The sequence below is a fragment of the Protomyctophum bolini genome, assembly GCF_963924005.1.
Source record: "Protomyctophum bolini genome assembly, chromosome: 1".
In the NCBI taxonomy this organism is placed as follows: domain Eukaryota; kingdom Metazoa; phylum Chordata; class Actinopteri; order Myctophiformes; family Myctophidae; genus Protomyctophum; species Protomyctophum bolini.
The window spans coordinates 9,098,966-9,122,511 of record NC_137862.1 but is presented as its reverse complement, the minus strand read 5'-3'; the positions used below and the strand labels follow the sequence as shown (position 1 = coordinate 9,122,511).

The following is a 23,546-nucleotide window of genomic DNA, read 5'->3' as shown; positions in this document are numbered from 1 at the left end:
ATAGAGGACAGCTATGAGACATCATAGTGCTATAGAGGACAGCTATGAGACATCATAGTGCTATAGAGGACAGCTATGAGACATCATAGTGATATAGAGGACAGCTATGAGACATCATAGTGCTATAGAGGACAGCTATGAGACATCATAGTGATATAGAGGACAGCTATGAGACATCATAGTGATATAGAGGACAGCTATGAGACATATAGTGATATAGAGGACAGCTATGAGACATCATAGTGATATAGAGGACAGCTGTGAGACATCATAGTGATATAGAGGACAGCTATGAGACATCATAGTGATATAGAGGACAGCTATGAGACATCATAGTGATATAGAGGACAGCTATGAGACATCATAGTGCTATAGAGGACAGCTATGAGACATCATAGTGATATAGAGGACAGCTATGAGACATCATAGTGATATAGAGGACAGCTATGAGACATCATAGTGATATAGAGGACAGCTATGAGACATCATAGTGCTATAGAGGACAGCTATGAGACATCATAGTGATATAGAGGACAGCTATGAGACATCATAGTGATATAGAGGACAGCTATGAGACATCATAGTGATATAGAGGACAGCTATGAGACATCATAGTGATATAGAGGACAGCTATGAGACATCATAGTGCTATAGAGGACAGCTATGAGACATCATAGTGATATAGAGGACAGCTATGAGACATCATAGTGCTATAGAGGACAGCTATGAGACATCATAGTGATATAGAGGACAGCTATGAGACATCATAGTGATATAGAGGACAGCTATGAGACATCATAGTGATATAGAGGACAGCTGTGAGACATCATAGTGCTATAGAGGACAGCTATGAGACATCATAGTGATATAGAGGACAGCTATGAGACATCATAGTGCTATAGAGGACAGCTATGAGACATCATAGTGATAGAGGACAGCTATGAGACATCATAGTGCTAGCCTGATGAGAGGACAGCTATGAAACCATGCAAGGCCCCAACCTGATCGCAATCAAGACAGACACCAACCAGGGGAGCAATCTGGGGTTCAGAGTCTTGCTCAAGGACACTTCCACACTAACTCTGGGGGAGCCCAACAGGGTTTGACCATCCGGCCACTCTACTCCTGAACCACTGCCACCCCCGTCATAAATGTAACAGGCCTAGTCGGGGACATGATAGAGAATCCCTTATGGAACGATGGACAGCCCAGATTAAACGTTTTCCCTCCTCTGAGGACCGAGAAACGAGGGCGGTGTCATTTCATCATAACATGAAAGTGGGACATCCTTCTGCATGATGTCACACATCGGCATACCCTCTATACTTAGATCTGAAAATACTCAAGTAAAGTACAAATACCACAAAATTGTACTTATTAACCCATTCTGACCTGAGATCAGATTCTAAAAATGTCTTCTACATCCATTCAGTTTTCTGAAAAAGCTATGTTTCTGTGTCAGTCGTTCTTCGATTTTTCAAAAATGGCAGACCTACAAGCTCGTAGCGCGCCACTCGGTGGTGCGCTACGAGCTTGTAGGTCTGCTATTTTTCAATAGTTAAAGCATAACATAATGCTAGTGGTTCCCGCCCAAAATGGGTTCAATATAGTACTGTACTAGTAAATGTACTTAGTTCCTTTCCGGCACTGGGAGCCATCAGTTGACAGATCAATGTATAGCAGAATGGAAACATGCGCATGAATGAATAATTTAACAAACTGTCCACTCTACAGAACCATAATAGGCCTGTAACAGCATGCATTGATATTCACAACTGTGCAATTAGAAAATATAATATTAAGGCAATATCCTATAAATATGAAATAAACGGAGTCAGGCACACGTGGCAAGACAAAGGAAGGAGAAAGTATGTTGGCATTATGATTAGCCATGTGGTTTGCTTTCCCTCGGGGCGATCCAACTGGAATCGTTGAATTAGGTCACATTCACATCGCATTAACCTTCACACACACGCACGCACACACACACACACACACACACACATTTGGATACTGTCATCTCAAATGTCGCTTCGGAGGCTCACACACGTGGAGCGTATGCTTTAACAATATATATGGTCTACTCTATGTTATACTTTAGCTATTGAAAAAAAGATAAAGTACGAGCTTGTAGATCTGCTATTTTAGATCTATTTTTTTTTTTTATCGTGAAAATGTGGCGCAAATCTTTGAATATATATATTCTTTCAAACGTTTTTAACTCAAATCTTTGCTTCCGGGGGGGGGGGGGGGGGGGGGTCCCTGGAACATGGGTTTTTCAGAAAACTGTAAGGATTTAGATTTTAGAAGATTTGTTTTTCTATAGCTGTGAGGCGACACCGTGTCCCCTGTAACAGACACTCTGAATCCAGAGCTCTTTTAGAATTAAGCCTCTCAACATAACGGCATTCCTTCCTTGTTGTTACTGACAACACATGTAGCACTCCAGTAATCATCCTACCTTGTCCCTTGTAGAGTTTCTGCAGATAGATAGATGGATGGAGATGGATGTACACTCACCACCCACTCATCTGTGCTACCCTGCAGATGAGTGCACTCCAGGAGAATTGCACGTGATCTGACAAAGCGTTGATTTCGTTGACTAAAAGCTATACTGACAAAATGTTTGTCGACTACCTCTTTTTCCACTAAAACAAACTACACAGAAACTATAAGATATGACTAAAATGATAGGCTACTGACAATTTCATCAACAAATTCAAACTACTAGTGGAGACTCTGGAGATTCAGTAGAACTAAAAGACAAGTTTGGTTTGAAAATAGCTCTGAAAATATGATATAATCTACAAACGTGTGGATGTCAAGCTTGTACATTTCAGGTGACTCAAATTGAATCAGAAAACGGAATCAGAATTTGCTCAAATCAAATCAAACTTTATCTAACCACTATCTAACTTGATCTAACCTTCACTATAATGTTCTCTGTGCACCAACACTGCCTGATGAAGAGGCCTGGCTCTGGGCTCGGCTCTCTGTCCTGAGAGCTTCCATTAGTATCATAGGCCCAATCCCAATTGCCCATCTCAAGCCCTGAGCCCTGAACCCTCATTGACTTTAGTGACGTCAGCTGTAAGTGCTTGAGGGTGAGAGGCTGCAAGGACTCCACATTGTTGTGAAAGGATTGGGACAGCTCTTTGAAGATGAGTCCGCCATTCATGACACTTTCCATCACTTTATAAAAACTGTCCTTATTCACAGCTAGTGCCTATACTTGCCTATGTCTATCATGTCTATTTTAGTATTTAAGCTGATCGTTATATTATTAGTTTCATAAATACACTTTCCTGGGTGATAGAGGTTGTAATATTCATATATAATAATATTCATTATACATTTCATTTCCATATTTTTTTACTTTGCTCATTAGTCATTTCTCATCATGTTTCCCTTATTATTATTATTGTTATTAAATATATAGCCTATCCGTCCATTCCGTCTCCCTTTGAGAACAGTGAGAAAGCACTATTGTGTTTGTTGACGTTCTAACCGCGATATGTAACTAATTTGCATACTTAAATGATTGACGTTCGGAGGATCCCCCTCATTCCCCTGGTAACGCTATGAACTGTGGGTAATTTCTTTGCCAAAGTCAGCATCGATGCTGACTTTGGCAAAGGGCACATAAAGGGGCGGGGCTGAGCCCTCACTGACTTACCGATTTCAAATGGGACATCCCTCAAGCCCTCGCAGACTTCACATGAAAGCGCAGCTAAGTCAGTGAGGGCTCATTGAGTCAGCAAGGGAGTGGATTGGGATTGGGCCAGAGACCTCTGGTCTGAGTCTGCTGTCATTACTGCTGAATATCGTCCTATACTGTGTGCACGCACACACGTGACACGCACGCACACACGCACGCACGCACAAATAGACAGACACTCACTGGGGCTCAGCAGTCGCAGAACACTTAACTAAATGGAGCCATTAGGAAGTTTGCACCAAATTTCCCGTCTGGTGCATCGATCCTAGTCTGTGAGCAGCTAATCTCAGGCACAGTTCGCTTGATTGCAGCCCAACTGTACATTGATTTTACAGTGTCTCCATACAGATGTTGTCCAAACATCACACACACATCAGTACACAGTGGTCTCTATAACATCTCTTTCACTTTTTTTCATATTCCATCCTGATTGGCTTCCAAAGTTTGCAAGAGCGCGGCTGTTTTGGACAAAATGCCTCAAATCATGACCTCAGCGTGAAATTTTGCATGCACATTTCCCACTGTGAATGTAGAATGCTGGTAGAATATACAGTTGATATCGTCGACAGAACATATTTTGGCGTGTCTTGATGGTGTCATAATGGCAGATTTTACACTTATGGCTGCATGCAGAAAATAGCCCATCTGCTATTTTCAGAGAACAACCGAACATGATGGATTTAGTTCTACTGGATCTCTTCTCCACTAGTCCCTCCCTAACATTAATCTACTGGATCTCTTCTCCACTAGTCCATCCCTGACATTTAGGCTAGTTTTTATTTGTTGACAAAATTGTTAATAATAATATGTATAGTCTTGGTTTAGTCACCAAAGGTTAGTTTTTATTTGGGTTTTCGTCAGTGGGAGAAAAAAAACGTAGTCGACGAACATTTCTAGCGCGATAGTTTTTTGGCGAGGGAGTCACAACACTATACGCTATAGACCCTCAAATGAACCCTCATCAACCCAGCAATTATCCCGTAAGACGTCGGGTTGCCATGGAGGATATCAAAGAATTTCCTCAGAACCGACTTGACTGCCAATATACTGACTGTACACTGACTCTTCCTGTGAGAGTCCGCATGCGCTGTCAGGCCATGTGAAAAGAGCCGCCATGCAGGGCTGTCTTTGTGTCTGTCATATTTAACTCCCTGCTGAGACGGGACGGCCCGCGAGGCAAAGAGGAAGAGACATGCAGAACAGAACAGAACAGAACAGAACACAGCTCTCTCTCTCTCTCTCTTTCTCTCTCAGCGTCTGGATAAAAAGCCTGCCTCATGTCTTAACAGAAGAGAGACCAGAACTGTGGCTTTTCTTTTACCCTTTGTGTGTGTGTGTGTGTGTGTGTGTGTGTGTGTGTGTGTGTGTGTGTGTGTGTGTGTGTGTGTGTGTGTGTATGTGCTCCACTTCCTCGGCAGTGAGAGAACAGTCACAGCCATTGATACCCCTGTTTTGTGTTTTTTTCGTGGGGGTTTTCACGCGGCCATGGGATCATCTGTCATCTTCTGCTTACTGTCACAGTGTGCACGGAGTGGATGCCGTGCACCGACTACAGCTGTGGTTTAACCAAGACATTTGTACTCCTCGTGAACGTATGCCCCCCCCCCCCGGTCAGCGGTATAGCGTGAGAATCACTCAGAGAAACACATCCTTTGCTTTAAGGTGGTTGAAACAGAGACAACAGTCAGTAAAGATGGAGACGCCACATACGGCAGCCTCGTCTTGCGTTTGTAAAGGGCCACAATGTTGTTTAGGTCACAAGAAACACTTTACTGGGGTTTTTTTATGTGTGTAATATGTTTTTTTTTTAAATATTTTTGTCATGAGACAAATGGTCTCACTTCCTTCCTGGACTACAAAGTCACACCTCCATGCAGCCTCCCCCCTCTCCACAAGGAGGGGAAGTGCACTAAAGCATTATGGGCATTGTAGGTACTCCATTATTGTTCTGGCCATAGCGATGCAAATTTCAAATTGCTATGCTACTTTTATCTACTACAAATACTATTAACATTGAGTAACTGCAGTTTCTTCCAGCGCGAAATGTCCCTTTAAACTTTTGTATTTTATTATAAGCTCCTCTGCACTGTTGATCTGTGACAGAGACTCACTCCCGAGTCTCAAAGTGTGACTAGTTAAACTAGTTTGACACTCTTTCTTGCACTCTGTATTCCCATTGTTTGCTGTGCTTGCTTCCGGTGTTTTTTGTTGTTTTGAATGCTATGTTATCTCTGCTGCTTCTGCTGCTACATTGTCTGAAGGAAGCCAAACCATTGATGTAACAATAACGTACAACCTTGTACCTTGAAGCCCCAAAACTGTAGGAATGACATGGAGACAACAGAGCCGTAGGCCCAGTCACCATAGAAGTCTATGTAGAAGAGTTGGACTGGCCCCATCAAGTTCTTTTATTTTTTTATCCCACGATTTTGCAACCCAGTTTTTTCACCCAGTGCCAATTATCGAATGTAATCCTGGGTGCTGCACTTCCTCTGCCAACCTGGGGGGGCAGCGGACTGACCTCATGCAGCCTTCTATGCATGAGTAGTCCAAGCTCCAGGACCTAAACAACATTAAAATAGGCTCTGGTTGAAAAAAGGGGTGAAGTGGCCCTTTACAAACTGAATTGGCTGAGAGGAGCGCGAGACGAGGCTGCCGTATGTGGCGTCTCCATCTTTACTGACTGTTTCAACCACCTTAACCCATGAGGCCTGACGTCGACATTTAAAAAATGTCTTCTAAATTCCGACAGTTTTCTGAAAAACCTGTATTGTATTTGGCCATCAACTTCCAGGAACCTCTCAGAAGCAACGATTTGAGCTCTGGACTGTAACTCTGTGGTTCTATGGCTCTGGACTAATCAAAACATAAAAACCAGCTGTGCTGAGCATCCCAGAGCAGAGCTCTGTGGGTTGCCAGTCTGGACATTTTAAGTCATAGTGGTTTTTTTATTGAATCTTAGTTTGAATGAAATTGAGTTTTTTTAAGGGTAAATCTTAGGGCTGTGGCCCGGGCGGTTAGCTCAACCGTCTGGGCACCAAGGATGCCAAGCCAGTCAGACGGCGTGCCGCGGGTTCGACTCCCGAGCACGACCTGCACCCTGCAGGTGAGGGTGCAGGGTCTCAACCCTGCAGGTGAGGGTGCAGGATCTCAACCCTGCAGGTGAGGGTGCAGGGTCTCAACCCTGCAGGTGAGGGTGCAGGGTCTCAACCCTGCAGGTTGCCGGTACTGGCTTTGATTCCAAGAGGCAACAAGTTGGAGAGAGAGAAGAGAAGCCAGAACGGTTGCTTATCCAGAGACCACACATCTGGTGGGGGGGGGAGAGAGAGAGAGAGAGAGAGAGAGAGAGAGAGAGAGAGAGAGAGAGAGAGAGAGAGAGAGAGAGAGAGAGTTGGAGTGACGGGGAGTACTAGCACTATAGAGACTCATTAGGAGGAGGAAGACAGGGTGGGAAGTGACTGAAAGGGGGAGGAGAGAGAGAGAGAGAGAGAGAGAGGGGAGAATGAGAGAGAGAGAGATATATATATATATAGAGAGAGAGAGAGAGAGAGAGAGAGAGAGAGAGGGGAGAATGAGAGAGAGAGAGATATATAGAGAGAGAGAGAGGGGAGAATTAGAGAGAGAGATAGAGAGAATTAGAGAGAGAGAGAGAGAGAGAGAGAGAGAGAGAGAGAGGGGAGAATTAGAGAGAGAGAGAGAGAGAGAGAGACAGAGAGAGAGAGAGAGAGAGAGCACAGACACATACACGCATGTGAGGCTGGACTTTACAGTGGATGAGCGGTGAGGCCACGGCCGTAGAGAGATGCACGCCAGTAAGGTAAGATGACACTGCATGTCAGACAGACAGACAGACAGACAGACAGACAGATTCTGTTTTATCCTCATAGACAGGCAGTGTCAGTGATCTGAGCAGCAGATAGTCTTGTGACATTTTCTGATGGATATAAAGTTGTTTTCTCAGGCTGTGCTGCAACTGGTGCGTGTGTGTGTGTGCATGCGTGCAAGAGGTCTGCAGTTTGTAGGAGGGAAAAAGTCATCACACACACACACACACACACACACACACACACACACACACACACACACACACACACACACACACACACACACACACACACACACACACACACACACACACACACACACACACACACACACACTTCCCTTCTTCCCTTAGGGCAGTGATCAATGAATGGCCATCCTTGTAAACAGAGCTCAAAGCAAGCGAGTCTCTCTCTCTCTCTCTCTGCTAATCTTTGCTTCAGTTGTTATCGACCCATAATCACCAATATGTTCCTTATTATCAGACCATATGGATCAATAGGGACATTTCCTACATACTGCCTAACGCTGTGAATACGTGACTAGGAAACTACTGCCGCCGAAGCCAACGTGAAACCAACATGAAACTGCGCTACAACAACTTCGCTTTATGTTTAGTAGAGCGTCGCAGTCCCGCCCCCTTTCATGACGACGACAGGCAGAGGAAATAATTCCCCATTAATTTCCCACATAGACGTTTCAAAAAGTATTTATTTAAAAGGTCTGTAAGCCTCGGACAAAGCCAACTCGGATCGTGACAAATCATGACAACAAACACAATATTTTGGGGCCGAACAAATAATTACAAAGGAAAAAAAAGTGTTGTATAAACCTGCCCTTAATTTCTTCTTTCAAATAATTTGTTCGGCCCCCAAAGAATTGTGCTTAATTGTTGTCATGATTTGTCACGATCCGAGTTGGCTTTGTTCGAGGCTTACAGACCTTTTAAATAAATACTTTTTGAAATGTCTATGTGGGAAATTAATGTAGAATTATTTCCTGGGCCAGCTAGTAGTCGTCGTCGCCGTCATGAAAGGGGGCGGGGCTGCGACGCTCTATTACGTGGCGGGTTAAGACTGCAGGTTAAGACTGCGGATAAGGTTAGATTTAGGGTTAAGGGTTAGTAGTTGGACAACGTGCCCAATGGCTGAAAAGCCTGACAACAACAAACCATCCATACTGGGCTTACTGGCAGCATTAATGGTTCTTGATAAGAGCTGATGATGAGGACGGAGATTAAATAATCTGATAACATGGGAAACGGCTAATGGACACACATGGCCCGTCTAGCTTTTAATTCAGGACGGATGAAGAGACAATGTACTGTATATGGGTGAATGTTTGACCCCTCTACATAATGCATGTTTTATTAATAGATGATATGATATATGATATAGTACTTTGTCGTCAGTTCACACTGAAATTTGTCTTGCGACACAGCAGCCAAGTATGCAGAACACATATACCGTACACACATTTGACATAACACAAAGAACAAGACAATTTACATACATAAAGACATGAAGACAAGAGCAATATCCACCGCTTAGATTATCCTGTGGCTACTACAACTCCTGATTAAGCCTCAAGGTCGACTGGTGGATAAAGGACCTCTTTAGTCTGACCTTATTGTATGCTGGTACACCATATCTCCATCCTGAAGGTAGCAACCTGTACTCTCCATACAACACATGCTTAGTATTAGAGGTGATATTCCTTGCTAACCTTAGGATGCTGTTATCATACGTGGATGTATAAAGTTTCTGAAGTTGTTGTCCAACAATCTTTGAACAAATGTTCAGTTGTTGCACCAGTTGTGACTTTAGGGCTACAGACAAACATCCATACCAGGTGGTACTACAGTACTGAAGAACACTCATAATAACAGAAGTGAAAAACAAAAGAAGAATCCGTCTAGTATAAAACATAAAACATTTGTGTAATTGTTCCACCGCTGGACAATACGCTGCATGTCCTTCTGAGGCTGACGACAACAATGGCAGCATGCAGGGGGTCTGGAATGTTTCAATCTGCATGTGCACGCACGCACGGCGCACGCACACACGGCGCACATGCACGTCGCACACACACACACACACACACACGCCACTGCCACCATAGCTCTGTTTTTCAGGACACAGAACAATACTGAATAGAGGAAGGGCTGATGATGATGTCATGCAGTCAACTTGCCACTGATGTGACAGCAGTCGTGAATCTTCCGTTTCGGTTGTGCCTTTTGGGAGAAACTGATACAGTCTCCTGGTGGTCTTAAATAATTATTATATAAAAAGAGTTGTATATATAATGTACGGTAATACTCTGCTATAATAGAAACCACATCCATCCAGTAAGACAGGAAAAACTAAGAAAAACTTGCTGGGAATGCTGGGAACATTAACAAAGTTAGCTTAGGCAAATCTGCAAAAAAAAGCTTACTACTAGCTTTCTTCACAGATGTGTTCATAAAGGTGCCTACTATCACAGAGAAATTTGTACCAACCCAACTCCCCTGGGAAACTTTAAGATAGCTGCTGAAAGTTGGGGTACCATTATCAACCAATATAAGGCAAACAATTCCAAATTTCATTATACTTTGTGACATGTCAAACTAGGGGGTTTTCAATATTCTGAATCCATTGCAAGCATTAGTTAGCACATTTGGGCACATTTGGGCAAGTGGCTAAGGCCGAATTTAGCCCAAGGAGAATTTCCGTGCAAAACTAAAGCATGCATGAAAACCCCCACAATTCTTTCTGTGATAGTAGACACCTTTATGAACACATCTGTGAAGAAAGCTTTTTTTTTGTTGCAGATTTGCCACAACTTAAGCTAACTTTACCTAACTGATTGCAGTTTGTGTCTTTAAACATATGGTTGTTTGTCTGCCTCTGATGGCTATAACTCTAACAATGTAGACGACCTGGTCATTTAGAGGACCTGGTCATACTGACGGCCTAGCCTGATTGGCTGCCAACAGCATCCAGGCACACACAGACCTCTGGCCAATGGGACAGCAACCAACTGCATGCCAACAGCATCCATCCATCCATGCATGCATAGACACATGCACACACACTCTTGATACTCGCAGTGTATAACAGAGGGAGCCGATGCGATTTGCAAGAATCACAGTCACAACATGTTTTATACCGCCGGGTCCATCGCGACGGGTGAAAATGTGGGTCCTGCTGTACGTGCATTAAGCCATTAACGTTGGTCCGGCTGGTTTAGTTTTGTCCAAAGCGATTAAGCCTACATGAAACAGCATGGCTGCGCCTGACGCGCAGATAATAATAATAATAATAACTAGAACTGCACTCTGTCGAGCACTTTCGACCGCTACAAACCGCTACAAACTGTCAAATCTCAGTTTCTGCCTCTATGTATATGTCATTTGTAAGTTGATTAGCGGTATACTGTGGTTACTTTGCGCCCTATGCACCGTCTCAGCCTTTTCGATGCGTATGCACCGTCCCAGCAATGACTAATGACTAGACATACGTATACATATACATATACTATATAGAGTATGTAGTTGTAATTTGATTAGCAGTATACTGTGGTTACTTTGTGCCAAAAAGTGACAGCCGTTTTTGGGTATGCAAGAAAAACAGCAAATCTGTGCCTGGTTTGCTGGGACCAGATTACACAGATGACCATTTTTCTTACGTCATCATTGAGAGCTGGGACCAGAGTACGTGGTGTGTATATGTATGACTAGCTCTCAATGATGACGTAAGAAAAATGGTCATCTGTGTAATCTGGTCCCAGCAAACCAGGCACAGATTTGCTGTTTTTCTTGCATACCCAGAAAAGTGGTTGACGGCTGTCACGTTGAAGAGACCGGGCGAAATTATTACTTGCGCGCTCTGCTTGCGCAAGTAATAATAATAACTAGAACTGCACTCTGTCAACCGCTACGAACTTTCTCAGCCTCTCTGTAAAACATTGAACGTAAATACTGTCCATCGCTATATGTGAAAATGTCACTTCAATTACAGGTTACTGTTTCAGTAACTGTACGTTGAAAATACTATACTGTGGTCGGCATGCAGCAAAGGTCGTCGGGATCGGGAGTATTCTATGTCAGTGGTTCTCAAAGTTAACTATTTCATGTCAAGGAACCCAAAAGATATATATATATTTGGCCACCGACCCCCATCTGAAAATATGTAGTTCTAGGAGCCCCGCCCCCCCAGAAGCAAATATTTGAGCTTCTGTGTTTTACTGGATGAGCCTAACATCCCTCCCCCTCTCTTCCCCTCAGATGTCATGGCGTAACCTTCTCTCTCTCTTCCCCTCAGATGTCATGGCGTAACCTTCTCTCTCTCTTCCCCTCAGATGTCATGGCGTAACCTTCTCTCTCTCTTCCCCTCAGATGTCATGGCGTAACCTTCTCTCTCTCTTCCCCTCAGATGTCATGGTGTAACCTTCTCTCTCTCTTCCCCTCAGATGTCATGGTGTAACCTTCTCTCTCTCTTCCCCTCAGATGTCATGGCGTAACCTTCTCTCTCTCTTCCCCTCAGATGTCATGGCGTAACCTTCTCTCTCTCTTCCCCTCAGATGTCATGGTGTAACCTTCTCTCTCTCTTCCCCTCAGATGTCATGGTGTAACCTTCTCTCTCTCTTCCCCTCAGATGTCATGGCGTCCGACCTACCGAAGCTCCAAGTTTCGAAACGTCTACGGGAAGGTGGCGAACCGGGAGCACTGCTTCGACGGCATCCCCATCACCAAGAACGTCCACGACAACCACTTCTGTGCCGTCAACGCCAAGTACCTGGCCATCGTCACTGAGAGCTCCGGGGGAGGGGCCTTTGTTGTGGTCCCTGTCACTCAGGTGAGGGGGAGGAGCTTTCATTGTGGTCCCTGTCACTCAGGTGAGGGGGAGGGGCCTTTGTTGTGGTCCCTGTCACTCAGGTGAGGGGGAGGGGCCTTTGTTGTGGTCCCTGTCACTCAGGTGAGGGGGAGGAGCCTTTGTTGTGGTCCCTGTCACTCAGGTGAGGGGGAGGAGCCTTCATTGTGGTCCCTGTCACTCAGGTGAGGGGGAGGGGCCTTTGTTGTGGTCCCTGTCACTCAGGTGAGGGGGAGGAGCCTTCATTGTGGTCCCTGTCACTCAGGTGAGGGGGAGGAGCCTTCATTGTGGTCCCTGTCACTCAGGTGAGGGGGAGGGGCTTTCATTGAATGGGTTTAGAAGCATAGAGACCTGGTTCTGGGTTTAGAAGCATAGAGACCTGCAGGTTCTGGGTTTAGAAGCATAGAGACCTGGTTCTGGGTTTTAGAAGCATAGAGACCTGGTTCTGGGTTTTAGAAGCATAGAGGCCTGGTTCTGGGTTTAGAAGCATATAGACCTGGTTCTGGGTTTCAGAAGCATGGAGGCCTGGTTCTGGGTTTCAGAAGCATGGAGGCCTGGTTCTGGGTTTAGAAGCATAGAGACCTGGTTCTGGGTTTAGAAGCATGGAGGCCTGGTTCTGGGTTTAGAAGCATAGAGGCCTGGTTCTGGGTTTAGAAGCATATAGACCTGGTTCTGGGTTTCAGAAGCATGGAGGCCTGGTTCTGGGTTTCAGAAGCATGGAGGCCTGGTTCTGGGTTTCAGAAGCATAGAGGCCTGGTTCTGGGTTTTAGAAGCATAGAGACCTGCAGGTTCTGGGTTTAGAAGCATAGAGACCTGGTTCTGGGTTTTAGAAGCATAGAGACCTGGTTCTGGGTTTTAGAAGCATAGAGGCTTAGGTTCTGGGTTTTAGAAGCACAGAGGCTTAGGTTCTATAGGTGGTTTGGGCAGGGTAGAAGGCAGCGCCCATGGTTTGGGGTTTTCTAGGGCGGAGTGAAGTTGTGGTTCTCTGTCTCGTGAACATCTGTTGTCCCATAACTCCATTAATTAGGGGGAGAAAAAAAGCTCATTAAAAATGTGTCTCAGCAAGTTGTTCCAAGAAAGTATTCACAAACACACTCCTTGGCTGAGCCCCGCCATTACGCGACACTGCTTCCGTGTGACTAGCACATTTGGATTTAGTTTTAGTCATTTAGTCTTTTTAACTAAAATGTAATTTAGTTTTAGCCCCATTTCTTCCATCTGAAATAATGTTTTAGAATTTGTGTAGTTTTAGTCGACTAAAAAATATTATAGTATTTTAGTCGGCTGAATCTGTCGAGTAAAAATAATTTTGGGGCGGGGCCTTGATTGCGCCATGATGCCTGATTTTAGACTTGGTTGCATGGTGAAAATAGCAGATCTACAAGCTCACAACAGCTTGTATTTTCAGCATGCAACCAAATGACTTGTCTTTTAGTTCTACACAATCTACAGAATTGTCTCTGTTTTAGTCTGTAGCTCAGTTTCTATTTAGTTTTCATCAGTGGAAAAAAAGTAGTCGGCCATCATTTTTCATCATAGTTTTAGTCGACGAAATCAACACTGAATGATTAATGATTTTAAGGGACCCCGACGAACTCCAACTCACCTCATGATGACCTCATCGGTATTCAATTTCACTGCATGTGCAAAAATGTGTCACAGAGACAATCAACCCGACAGAAACCTAATGGTCAGACGGTGAAATAATGAGCCCTTTAAACCCTGGATAAACAGGGTCAAATATAAGGATCATAACACTGTCGGTCACACAACTCTCTCTCCAGAATACTGACACCGAGTGTCTATTCTATATACGTTTCTTTCTCTCTTACAACACTTAACGCCATCAAGGATCCATAAGTGGATCAATGTCTCAGCAACTAGAGAGCACTTAGAGTCTACTTATATGAATATGATGCATTTCCTCTTGGTTCCAATGAGATGATGAGCAGGACAGACGGGCAGACAGACTAGCATGCAGAGCCATTTCCGCTCACGTTGCAAGGAGCTTGTATAGATCGCTATTTTCTTGTAGATCGCTATTTTCACAATAGTGAAATGCCTCAACTCCTACGACTCCCAAGTGCTTTTCAGGGTGGCGGGCAGGGGTCCCCGGTTCGGATATGATCATTTTACAGTGTTTGACTGTAAAATGATCATATGGGCACAAAACCCCTGGGTTTACATAACTGCAATGACAGCTAGTGAGACCGACGACCATATGCTAGCGCTGGCATGTGGGCACCAAGGTGCTGCTAGATGGCACTGAGGCTGGCATGTGGGCACCAAGGTGCTGCTAGATGGCACTGAGACTGGCATGTGGGCACCAAGGTGCTGCTAGATGGCACTGAGACTGGCATGTGGGCACCAAGGTGCAGCTAGATGGCACTGAGACTGGCCATGTGGGCACCAAGGTGCAGCTAGATGGCACTGAGACTGGCATGTGGGCACCACGGTGCAGCTAGATGGCACTGAGACTGGCCATGTGGGCACCAAGGTGCAGCTAGATGGCACTGAGACTGGCATGTGGGCACCAAGGTGCTGCTAGATGGCACTGAGACTGGCATGTGGGCACCAAGGTGCTGCTAGATGGCACTGAGACTGGCATGTGGGCACCAAGGTGGTGCTAGATGGCACTGAGACTGGCATGTGGGCACCAAGTGGCAGGTGGCAGGGCAGCTCACAATTCACCATGGACTCAATCTCCTCATTTCAAACCCACCTGTTTAGGCAGGGCTGTCTGTGTTTTCTGCTGCAAGCTATACTTTATTGTCTGCTTTTGCCTTAACTGTTTTGTGTTTTTAACTTGTTGTACGGCGACCTTGAGTGCCCTGAAAGGCACATTATAAATAAAATGTATTATTATTAATTAATTTTCAATGGGAGTCACATGGTTGCCGAAACAGCCTTGCTTGATGGCTCTGTTCCAGCTCTGTTCTGCCCCCCACCTCCCCCCATCAAGCAAGGCTGTTTCGTCAAAACCATGTGACTCCCATTGAAAATGAATTGTGAGCTGCTCTGAACCCCCCCCCCCCCAGAACACATGTTCTGTCTCTGTTTCGTATGTGTGACTGAGTCATTTTAGACTGGCACAGTGACACCTTTTCATGTACCGTATTCAGAATATACTGTTTGGCCAGACAGGCTGAGCTTAGGAGTTAGTTCCATCACATGCAGCTGCAGCATGATGCTCTTCATAACATCTATATTTCTCTCTCTCTCTCTCTCTCTCTCTCTCTCTCTCTAATGCAGATGTTTTGTGTGTCAATGCGTATTTCCAATTTTGAGTTGGCTACTTCTACTTCTACTACTCAGCGTTCTCCTGTTATCTCTCCTAATGGTACAAACATCAATACAGCATGGAATTGTGGACAAAATCTTATCCAACAACAATTCTTAGGTTTTGGGTCTGAGAGGCTAAGTGTCATCAAATGGTGGTCCGTGGCTCAAACACTGAATAAATAAACAATGGACCTTGAGATGAAAAGGGTTGAAAAGCACAAGCATAAACACCCATAGGCCTGATGTGATGACCTATAAAGCTCTTAGTCAAATATCAGATTGAATCAGAAGTAGGTCAGCACTAAAAGGACAAAGAACACATCAAACATTCATGACTAGTCTGTATGAGTGATAGCAAAAGGTTTCAACCGTCCATGAACCCTATGGTCATTTTATGTCCACCAGTGCCACACTGTGGACATATTGGGTCAGTACAATAACAATATGCAGTCTGGATTTATAAAACCCTTCGCATTTTAAATTCTTCCTTTTTCTTTAAAAAAAAAAAGGGTATTTTAATGTTGATAAATTGAGAATGAAGACCAGGGAGTCTACCATCAGTGAAGCTGATGATGTCAGTGGTGGAAAAACACTAATTAGTGTCAATCAAAAGTATCAATACTGTAGAAACACTGATGCAAGTAAAAGTCCAGGATTTAAAATGAACTTGAGTAAAAGGAAATATAATTCAAGTAACATTATTGTGCAGATTCTGTTCCATTTCAGGTTCACGCTATAGATCTGCTGTTTTCAAATGGCCGATATGTAACTATAGGGCTGAAGTGGTTATAATGTTTGTTTTGTCATCAAAATCTACAGAGTAACTAGTAACTAAAGCTTTCAAATGAATGTAGTGGAGTAAAGTACAATATTTGCCTTTGAGGTGTAGTGGAGTAGAAGTCATCATTATCATCCTTCGAGTGCCCTCGAGATCTGCGACACAAGCTGCTTCCACTGGTCTCTGTTGGTCACAAGCTGCTTCCACTGGTCTCTGTTGGTCACACGCTGCTTCCACTGGTCTCTGTTGGTCACAAGCTGCTTCCACTGGTCTCTGTTGGTCACAAGCTGCTTCCACTGGTCTCTGTTGGTCACAAGCTGCTTCCACTGGTCTCTGTTGGTCACAAGCTGCTTCCACTGGTCTCTGTTGGTCACACGCTGCTTCCACTGGTCTCTGTTGGTCACAAGCTGCTTCCACTGGTCTCTGTTGGTCACAAGCTGCTTCCACTGGTCTCTGTTGGTCACAAGCTGCTTCCACTGGTCTCTGTTGGTCATTGCCACACCAAGTTCATTCACAGTCCTGTGTCCCTATACTCAGAGTAGAAGTAAAAGTACTAGACATTAGAAATAACTTATTTGACCATAAATCAGAGGTATTCCAAAAGGCAAGACGTAACGTTACAGAAACAAAACTCACTCGACATAGGTATATATATATGGACCAACAAGGACACACTGCAAACAAAGTGCTTAAATAGACAGGGGTAACAGGACACAGGTGGACCCAAAATACAATCAAACACAGGATAGGCTAACAGGCAAACAGAACACAGGTGACTAGGATACAAAAATCAGGTACAGGTAAGACAGAACAGGTAAACACCAACAAGAGGAGGCAGGAAGGCACAGAACAATACTACAAAATAAGACACAAGCAAAACAACAACAGAGTTAACAGTAAACCAAAACCAAACACCACAAGGCAAAATACAGAACATACAGAATAAGTCCAAAACCTAATAAGTTCAAAGGCAACACACATGACAAGCGCTTGTGTTGTACATTCAAGGCATTACAGAACATGAACTATAGCCATAGTCACGGCTCAAATACAAAGTCAGAGGAGCGGGGCGTGACAGTAATATGTGTCAGGTGAAAGAAGCGCTGTCTCACGGCCGTTGTTTGCGTTCGTTTCCGACGTTCTGTGCGACGTGGTTCAATGACTGTGTTTTGTTGTGTCTTTCCTGCTGTCCAGTTCATAACATTAGCAGCTGTCGCTTCAAGGCTGCCGCTGTGGTCGTACAGCTTGCTCGCAGCTTGCCATCTAATCAGGCCTTTCGCGGTGTGTGTGGCATAGCTTAGGAGGCAGGCAGTGTCATGGTTTTTTTTACTGGTACCACAGCGTTTTAATGACGTCACGCACATGTGTGCATGTGCATGCAGTGCGCATCGCGGCATGCACACAGAACAGCTGATATAGCCTAAGCCTATTGTTAAATAGTGTGTGAGAGTCAGACAAACATCTTTAGGCGGCCCTATACTGCACACTAGCGAAACTAAAAAGTTTGCTTTGGACGAATGAATCTGTTCTTTGATAGAGGAGGAAGCATTCTTCTTGTCTGCAGAACACCACGCAGCAGTACTGGAGACATAGGCTACTGCTGAAAGTGTGCATGCTTACCATATAGGCTACGTGCGCTCAGGTATAAACAGTTAAAGCTGTCCTGTTGTAATGCAAAGAAGTAGTCATTTGACCACTGGGTACTTGGTGCGTCTTGGAAAGTCTAGTGACGCGAGGTTGATTAGGTGCGTCTTCTCTTGAATCTATAGGGGGACTCGCTCTAGAATGCACGTACATGCACCGTTCCGTTCCGTCCCTGCGTGCGCACGTCAAAAAGTGCTGGTACCACGGCGTGGTACTGCGTTCTACGAGCATGACACCACTGGAGGCAATCATACTACACTCCCATTGGCTTATAGGCAGCGTGTGTGGCAGCCATTTGTATTTAAGTGTGTTCCAGTCTAATGACTACATCGTGGTACAATAATACGATGTGTTGTATCTAATTGTCTTCCAGTCGGGTCGCATCGACCCCCACCACCCCAAAGTGTGCGGCCACCAGGGGAACGTGCTGGACATCAAGTGGAATCCCTTCTTTGAAAACATCATTGCGTCCTGCTCTGAAGATGCTTCAGTGAGTAACCCCTAACCCCTAGACCCTAACCCCTAAACCCTAACCCAGTAAAACATCATTGCGTCCTGCTCTGAAGATGCTTCAGTGAGTAACCCCTAACCCCTAGACCCTACCCCCTAACCCCTAAACCCTAACCCAGTAAAACATCATTGCGTCCTGCTCTGAAGATGCTTCAGTGAGTAAACCCTGGTCGGGCGATCGGGCGGATTTTGTCGACCAAAATAAAAAAATATATATATACGGTTGATTTTGTCCACCAAAAAAAACCTAATCTACGGTTGATTGAAAGTGGGTAGAAGAAGTGGGAAAAAAGTCATTCTGAGTGGATCAAAAATAGAATATGTCAATACTACTACTGACTACTGTACATACTCTGTGTGTGTGTGTGCGTGCGTGCGTGGTTGCCTGGCGTGCGTGCGCGGCGTGCACACATCAGGTCCGAATCTGGGAGGTGCCAGAAGGCGGTCTTCGGCGGAACATGACGGAAGCGCTGATGGAACTGTACGGTCACAGCAGGCGGGTCGGTCTCATCGAGTGGCACCCCACCAGCAGTGGGATCCTGTTCAGCGCCGGGTATGACTACAAGGTGAGTGGCATCCCCCCCCCCCCACCAGCAGTGGGATCCTGTTCAGCGCCGGGTATGACTACAAGGTGAGTGGCATCCCCCCCCCCCACCAGCAGTGGGATCCTGTTCAGCGCCGGGTATGACTACAAGGTGAGTGGCATCCCCCCCCACCAGCAGTGGGATCCTGTTCAGCTCTGGGTATGACTACAAGGTGAGTGGCATCCCCCCCCCCCCACCAGCAGTGGGATCCTGTTCAGCGCCGGGTATGACTACAAGGTGAGTGGCATCCCCCCCACCAGCAGCGGGATCCTGTTCAGCGCCGGGTATGACTACAAGGTGAGTGGCATCCCCCCCACCGACCAGTAGTGGGATCCTGTTCAGCGCCGGGTATGACTACAAGGTGAGTGGCATCCCCCCCACCAGCAGCGGGATCCTGTTCAGTGCTGGGTATGACTACAAGGTGAGTGGCATCCCCCCCACCAGCAGCGGGATCCTGTTCAGCGCCGGGTATGACTACAAGGTGAGTGGCACCCCCTCCACCAGCAGTGGGATCCTGTTCAGCGCTGGGTATGACTACAAGGTGAGTGGCACCCCCTCCACCAGCAGTGGGATCCTGTTCAGCGCTGGGTATGACTACAAGGTGAGTGGCATCCCCCCCACCAGCAGTGGGATCCTGTTCAGCGCCGGGTATGACTACAAGGTGAGTGGCATCCCCCCCCCCCCACCAGCAGTGGGATCCTGTTCAGCGCTGGGTATGACTACAAGGTGAGTGGCATCCCCCCCCCACCAGCAGTGGGATCCTGTTCAGCGCTGGGTATGACTACAAGGTGAGTGGCATCCCCCCCCCCACCAGCAGTGGGATCCTGTTCAGCGCTGGGTATGACTACAAGGTGAGTGGCATCCCCCCCCCCCCACCAGCAGTGGGATCCTGTTCAGCGCTGGGTATGACTACAAGGTGAGTGGCATCCCCCCCACCAGCAGTGGGATCCTGTTCAGCGCTGGGTATGACTACAAGGTGAGTGGCATCCCCCCCACCAGCAGTGGGATCCTGTTCAGCGCCGGGTATGACTACAAGGTGAGTGGCATCCCCCCCCCCCCACCAGCAGTGGGATCCTGTTCAGCGCTGGGTATGACTACAAGGTGAGTGGCATCCCCCCCCACCAGCAGTGGGATCCTGTTCAGCGCTGGGTATGACTACAAGGTGAGTGGCATCCCCAGCCCCCACCAGCAGTGGGATCCTGTTCAGCGCTGGGTATGACTACAAGGTGAGTGGCATCCCCCCCACCAGCAGCGGGATCCTGTTCAGCGCTGGGTATGACTACAAGGTGAGTGGCATCCCCCCCCACCAGCAGCGGGATCCTGTTCAGCGCTGGGTATGACTACAAGGTGAGTGGCACCCTACCAGCAGTGGGATCCTGTTCAGCGCTGGGTATGACTACAAGGTGAGTGGCATCCCCCCCACCAGCAGTGGGATCCTGTTCAGCGCCGGGTATGACTACAAGGTGAGTGGCACCCCACCAGCAGTGGGATCCTGTTCAGCGCTGGGTATGACTACAAGGTGAGTGGCATCCCCCCCACCAGCAGCGGGATCCTGTTCAGCGCTGGGTATGACTACAATGTGAGTGGCATCCCCCCCCACCAGCAGCGGGATCCTGTTCAGCGCTGGGTATGACTACAAGGTGAGTGGCACCCTACCAGCAGTGGGATCCTGTTCAGCGCTGGGTATGACTACAAGGTGAGTGGCACCCCCCCCCCCCCCCCCCCCACCAGCAGTGGGATCCTGTTCAGCGCCGGGTATGACTACAAGGTGAGTGGCATCCCCCCCACCAGCAGCGGGATTGGTTTGTAGTCATCAGGACGGTAACTTACGTCATGTTGTAGTCACTGGTTTGTAGTCATCAGTGATGGTAACTTACGTCATGTTGTAGTCACTGGTTTGTAGTCATCAGGACGGTAACTTACGTCATGTTGTAGTCACTGGTTTGTAGTCATCAGGACGGTAACTTACGTCATGTTGTAGTCACTGGTTTGTAGTCATCAGTGATGACTACAAACCAGTGTAAAATGTTTCAGGTCCTCATCTGGAACCTGGAGGTGGGCGAGCCGGTGAAGATGATCGACTGCCACACAGACGTCATCCTCAACATGTCCTTCAACGCCGACGGCAGCCTGCTGGCCACCAGCTGTAAGGACAAGAAGCTGCGCGTCATCGAGCCGCGCACCGGACGCGTTCTCCAGGTGAGAGTTTTTATTATTTTTCTTCAGTGAAAAAAGGTCATCGATGAACATTTTTTCCTCCTAGTTTTTGTCTGCAAACACATGTCATTCTTTCTCTCTCTCTCTGTCTCTCTCTCTCTCTCTGTGTCTCTCTGTCTCCCTCTACAGGAGGCTAACTGTAAGAACCACCGTGTGAACAGAGTGGTGTTCATGGGCAACGTGAAGAGACTGCTGACCACAGGAGTGTCCCGCTGGAACACACGACAGATCGCACTCTGGGATCAGGTGTGTGTGTGCGCACACGTGTGTGCATGTGTGTGTGTGTGTGTGTGTGTGTGTGTGTGTGTGTGTGTGTGTGTGTGTGTGTGTATGACTGTGTGTTGTTGTTGCTTTACTGATGAACCTAGATCGGGGGCTCTCAACCTTTTTGTCCGGGGACGCCCGGAAATGCTTTGACCATGTCTCGCTATGTATGTCACCCATTCTTGAGATAAGGGACAAAACTTTTTTCAAACTGGATTTTTTTTTTTTTTAAGATACATTCAAATCAAATAGATGTATTTGTAGACACAGGTCTCAACTACCAATCTTGAGAAGGAACAGGTTTTTCGCATAACATTTCTTTCTAAAATGGGACATTTATGCACTTAATACCTGATTCATGTCAACTCCGTCAGACACACTAAAATCCCTTTTAATTGAATTTTATCATTTCAACAATAATATAAAGTCCTCAGTTATCTTATAATGGCTTTCAGTAATCAAGTTAAGTAATACAAATCTTTTAATATTATTTTGTTCCAATATCACACTATTATGAAATATCCAATTTCTCAAAACCGTCATTTCAACCTTTATTTTCAATATTATAACATGAAAACCATGTAAAAAAAAAAAAATCATCATTACGTATCATTTCAGTTGGTGTTTCAATACATAAGCACAAAAGATTTGACAGCGAATTTTCTATTTCTTTGGAAATTAACAAAAACATCACGGGACGGAGTTGACGAACATCTGACGGAGTTGACAAGTTTAACTGATTTAGGTTCTAGACCACCTAGGATCTTGATTCTGGTGACTAATCCCACATTTTCAAGGATGAGGAATACAGTGGTACTATTTAGATTTGCCCTGTGAACATGGCAGCCATTTTTCAAAATGGCCGCCAACTTTCTGTTATTTCCCAATAACTCAAGTTCTACACCACCTAGGATCTTGATTCTGGTGACTAATCATACATTTTCAAGGATGTGGGATACATTGGTACTATTTAGATTTGTCCTGTGACCATGGTAGACATTTTTCAAAATGGCCGCCAACTTTCTGTTATTTCCCAATAACTCAAGTTCTACACCACCTAGGATCTTGATTCTGGTGACTAATCATACATTTTCAAGGGTGAGGAATACAGTTGTACTATTTAGATTTATCCTGTGACCATGGATGGTAGACATTTTCAAAAATGGTGGACCTGCTATTATTTTACCAATTTACTCAGGGAATATTATCAGAATAATATAAAATCTGTGAATACATTTCTTACCAAGAGTTTTCTTCACCAATGTTTGTAAAGGTGTCTACTAACATATCCCACATTGGTTTCTATTTGACCACCCTAGGGGCATGTTTGACAGCTGCTGAAAGTTGGGTACCATCAACAACCAATATAAGGCTAAATGTTCTAAATTTCATTATGCTTTAAGTAGCATGTGGCATGTCAAACTAGGGGCTTTTCATGATTCTGGATCCATTCCAAGCATTAGTTTTGCACAAAAAACACTACGTTGGCTAAAAACGGCCATAGCCATCATCACAGATGTGATGAGGTCAGCACATGTCGGCACATTTGGACAAGTGGCTATGGCCAAACTAGGGGTCTATGGCCAAACTAGGGGTCAAACTCCTTGGGCTAAATTCGGTGAGGTGAACAGTGAGCAGTGAGCGAAAGACTGAAGACAGAAGATTTGGCTTCAGGACCATCAGGCAGGATGTGCAGACACTGAAGGCATCAGTGTCTTTCTCTGTGTCCCCAGCATGTCAACCAAAGCAATGTTACCAAATCAAAGGAGCCTTCACCTCATGTCACCTGGGGCTGGGTGAGCAATCGTATCCTGTATCTAAACTCACAACTAAATACAGACACTTGGCCAGACTGCCGTTTGAAAGGGTCA

At 45.7% G+C, this 23,546-nt stretch overlaps 1 protein-coding gene across 2 annotated transcripts in view; it reads left to right on the top strand.

Moving 5' to 3' along the window:
- The window catches only part of coro2ba (coronin, actin binding protein, 2Ba), a 54,909-nt gene that overhangs the window by 11,998 nt on the left and 19,365 nt on the right, over positions 1 to 23,546 (top strand). The window contains exons 1-6 of one of the 2 annotated variants that reach the window (XM_080759051.1): positions 7,450 to 7,535; positions 12,181 to 12,381; positions 18,474 to 18,590; positions 19,027 to 19,176; positions 21,229 to 21,393; positions 21,541 to 21,657. In XM_080759051.1, the coding sequence (XP_080615177.1) occupies positions 7,521 to 7,535; positions 12,181 to 12,381; positions 18,474 to 18,590; positions 19,027 to 19,176; positions 21,229 to 21,393; positions 21,541 to 21,657 (765 nt within the window). In that variant the 5' untranslated portion in view covers positions 7,450 to 7,520. Of the gene's footprint in view, positions 1 to 7,449; positions 7,536 to 12,180; positions 12,382 to 18,473; positions 18,591 to 19,026; positions 19,177 to 21,228; positions 21,394 to 21,540; positions 21,658 to 23,546 lie in introns of those variants that run through there. The other variant, XM_080759050.1, reaches the window with a different exon arrangement.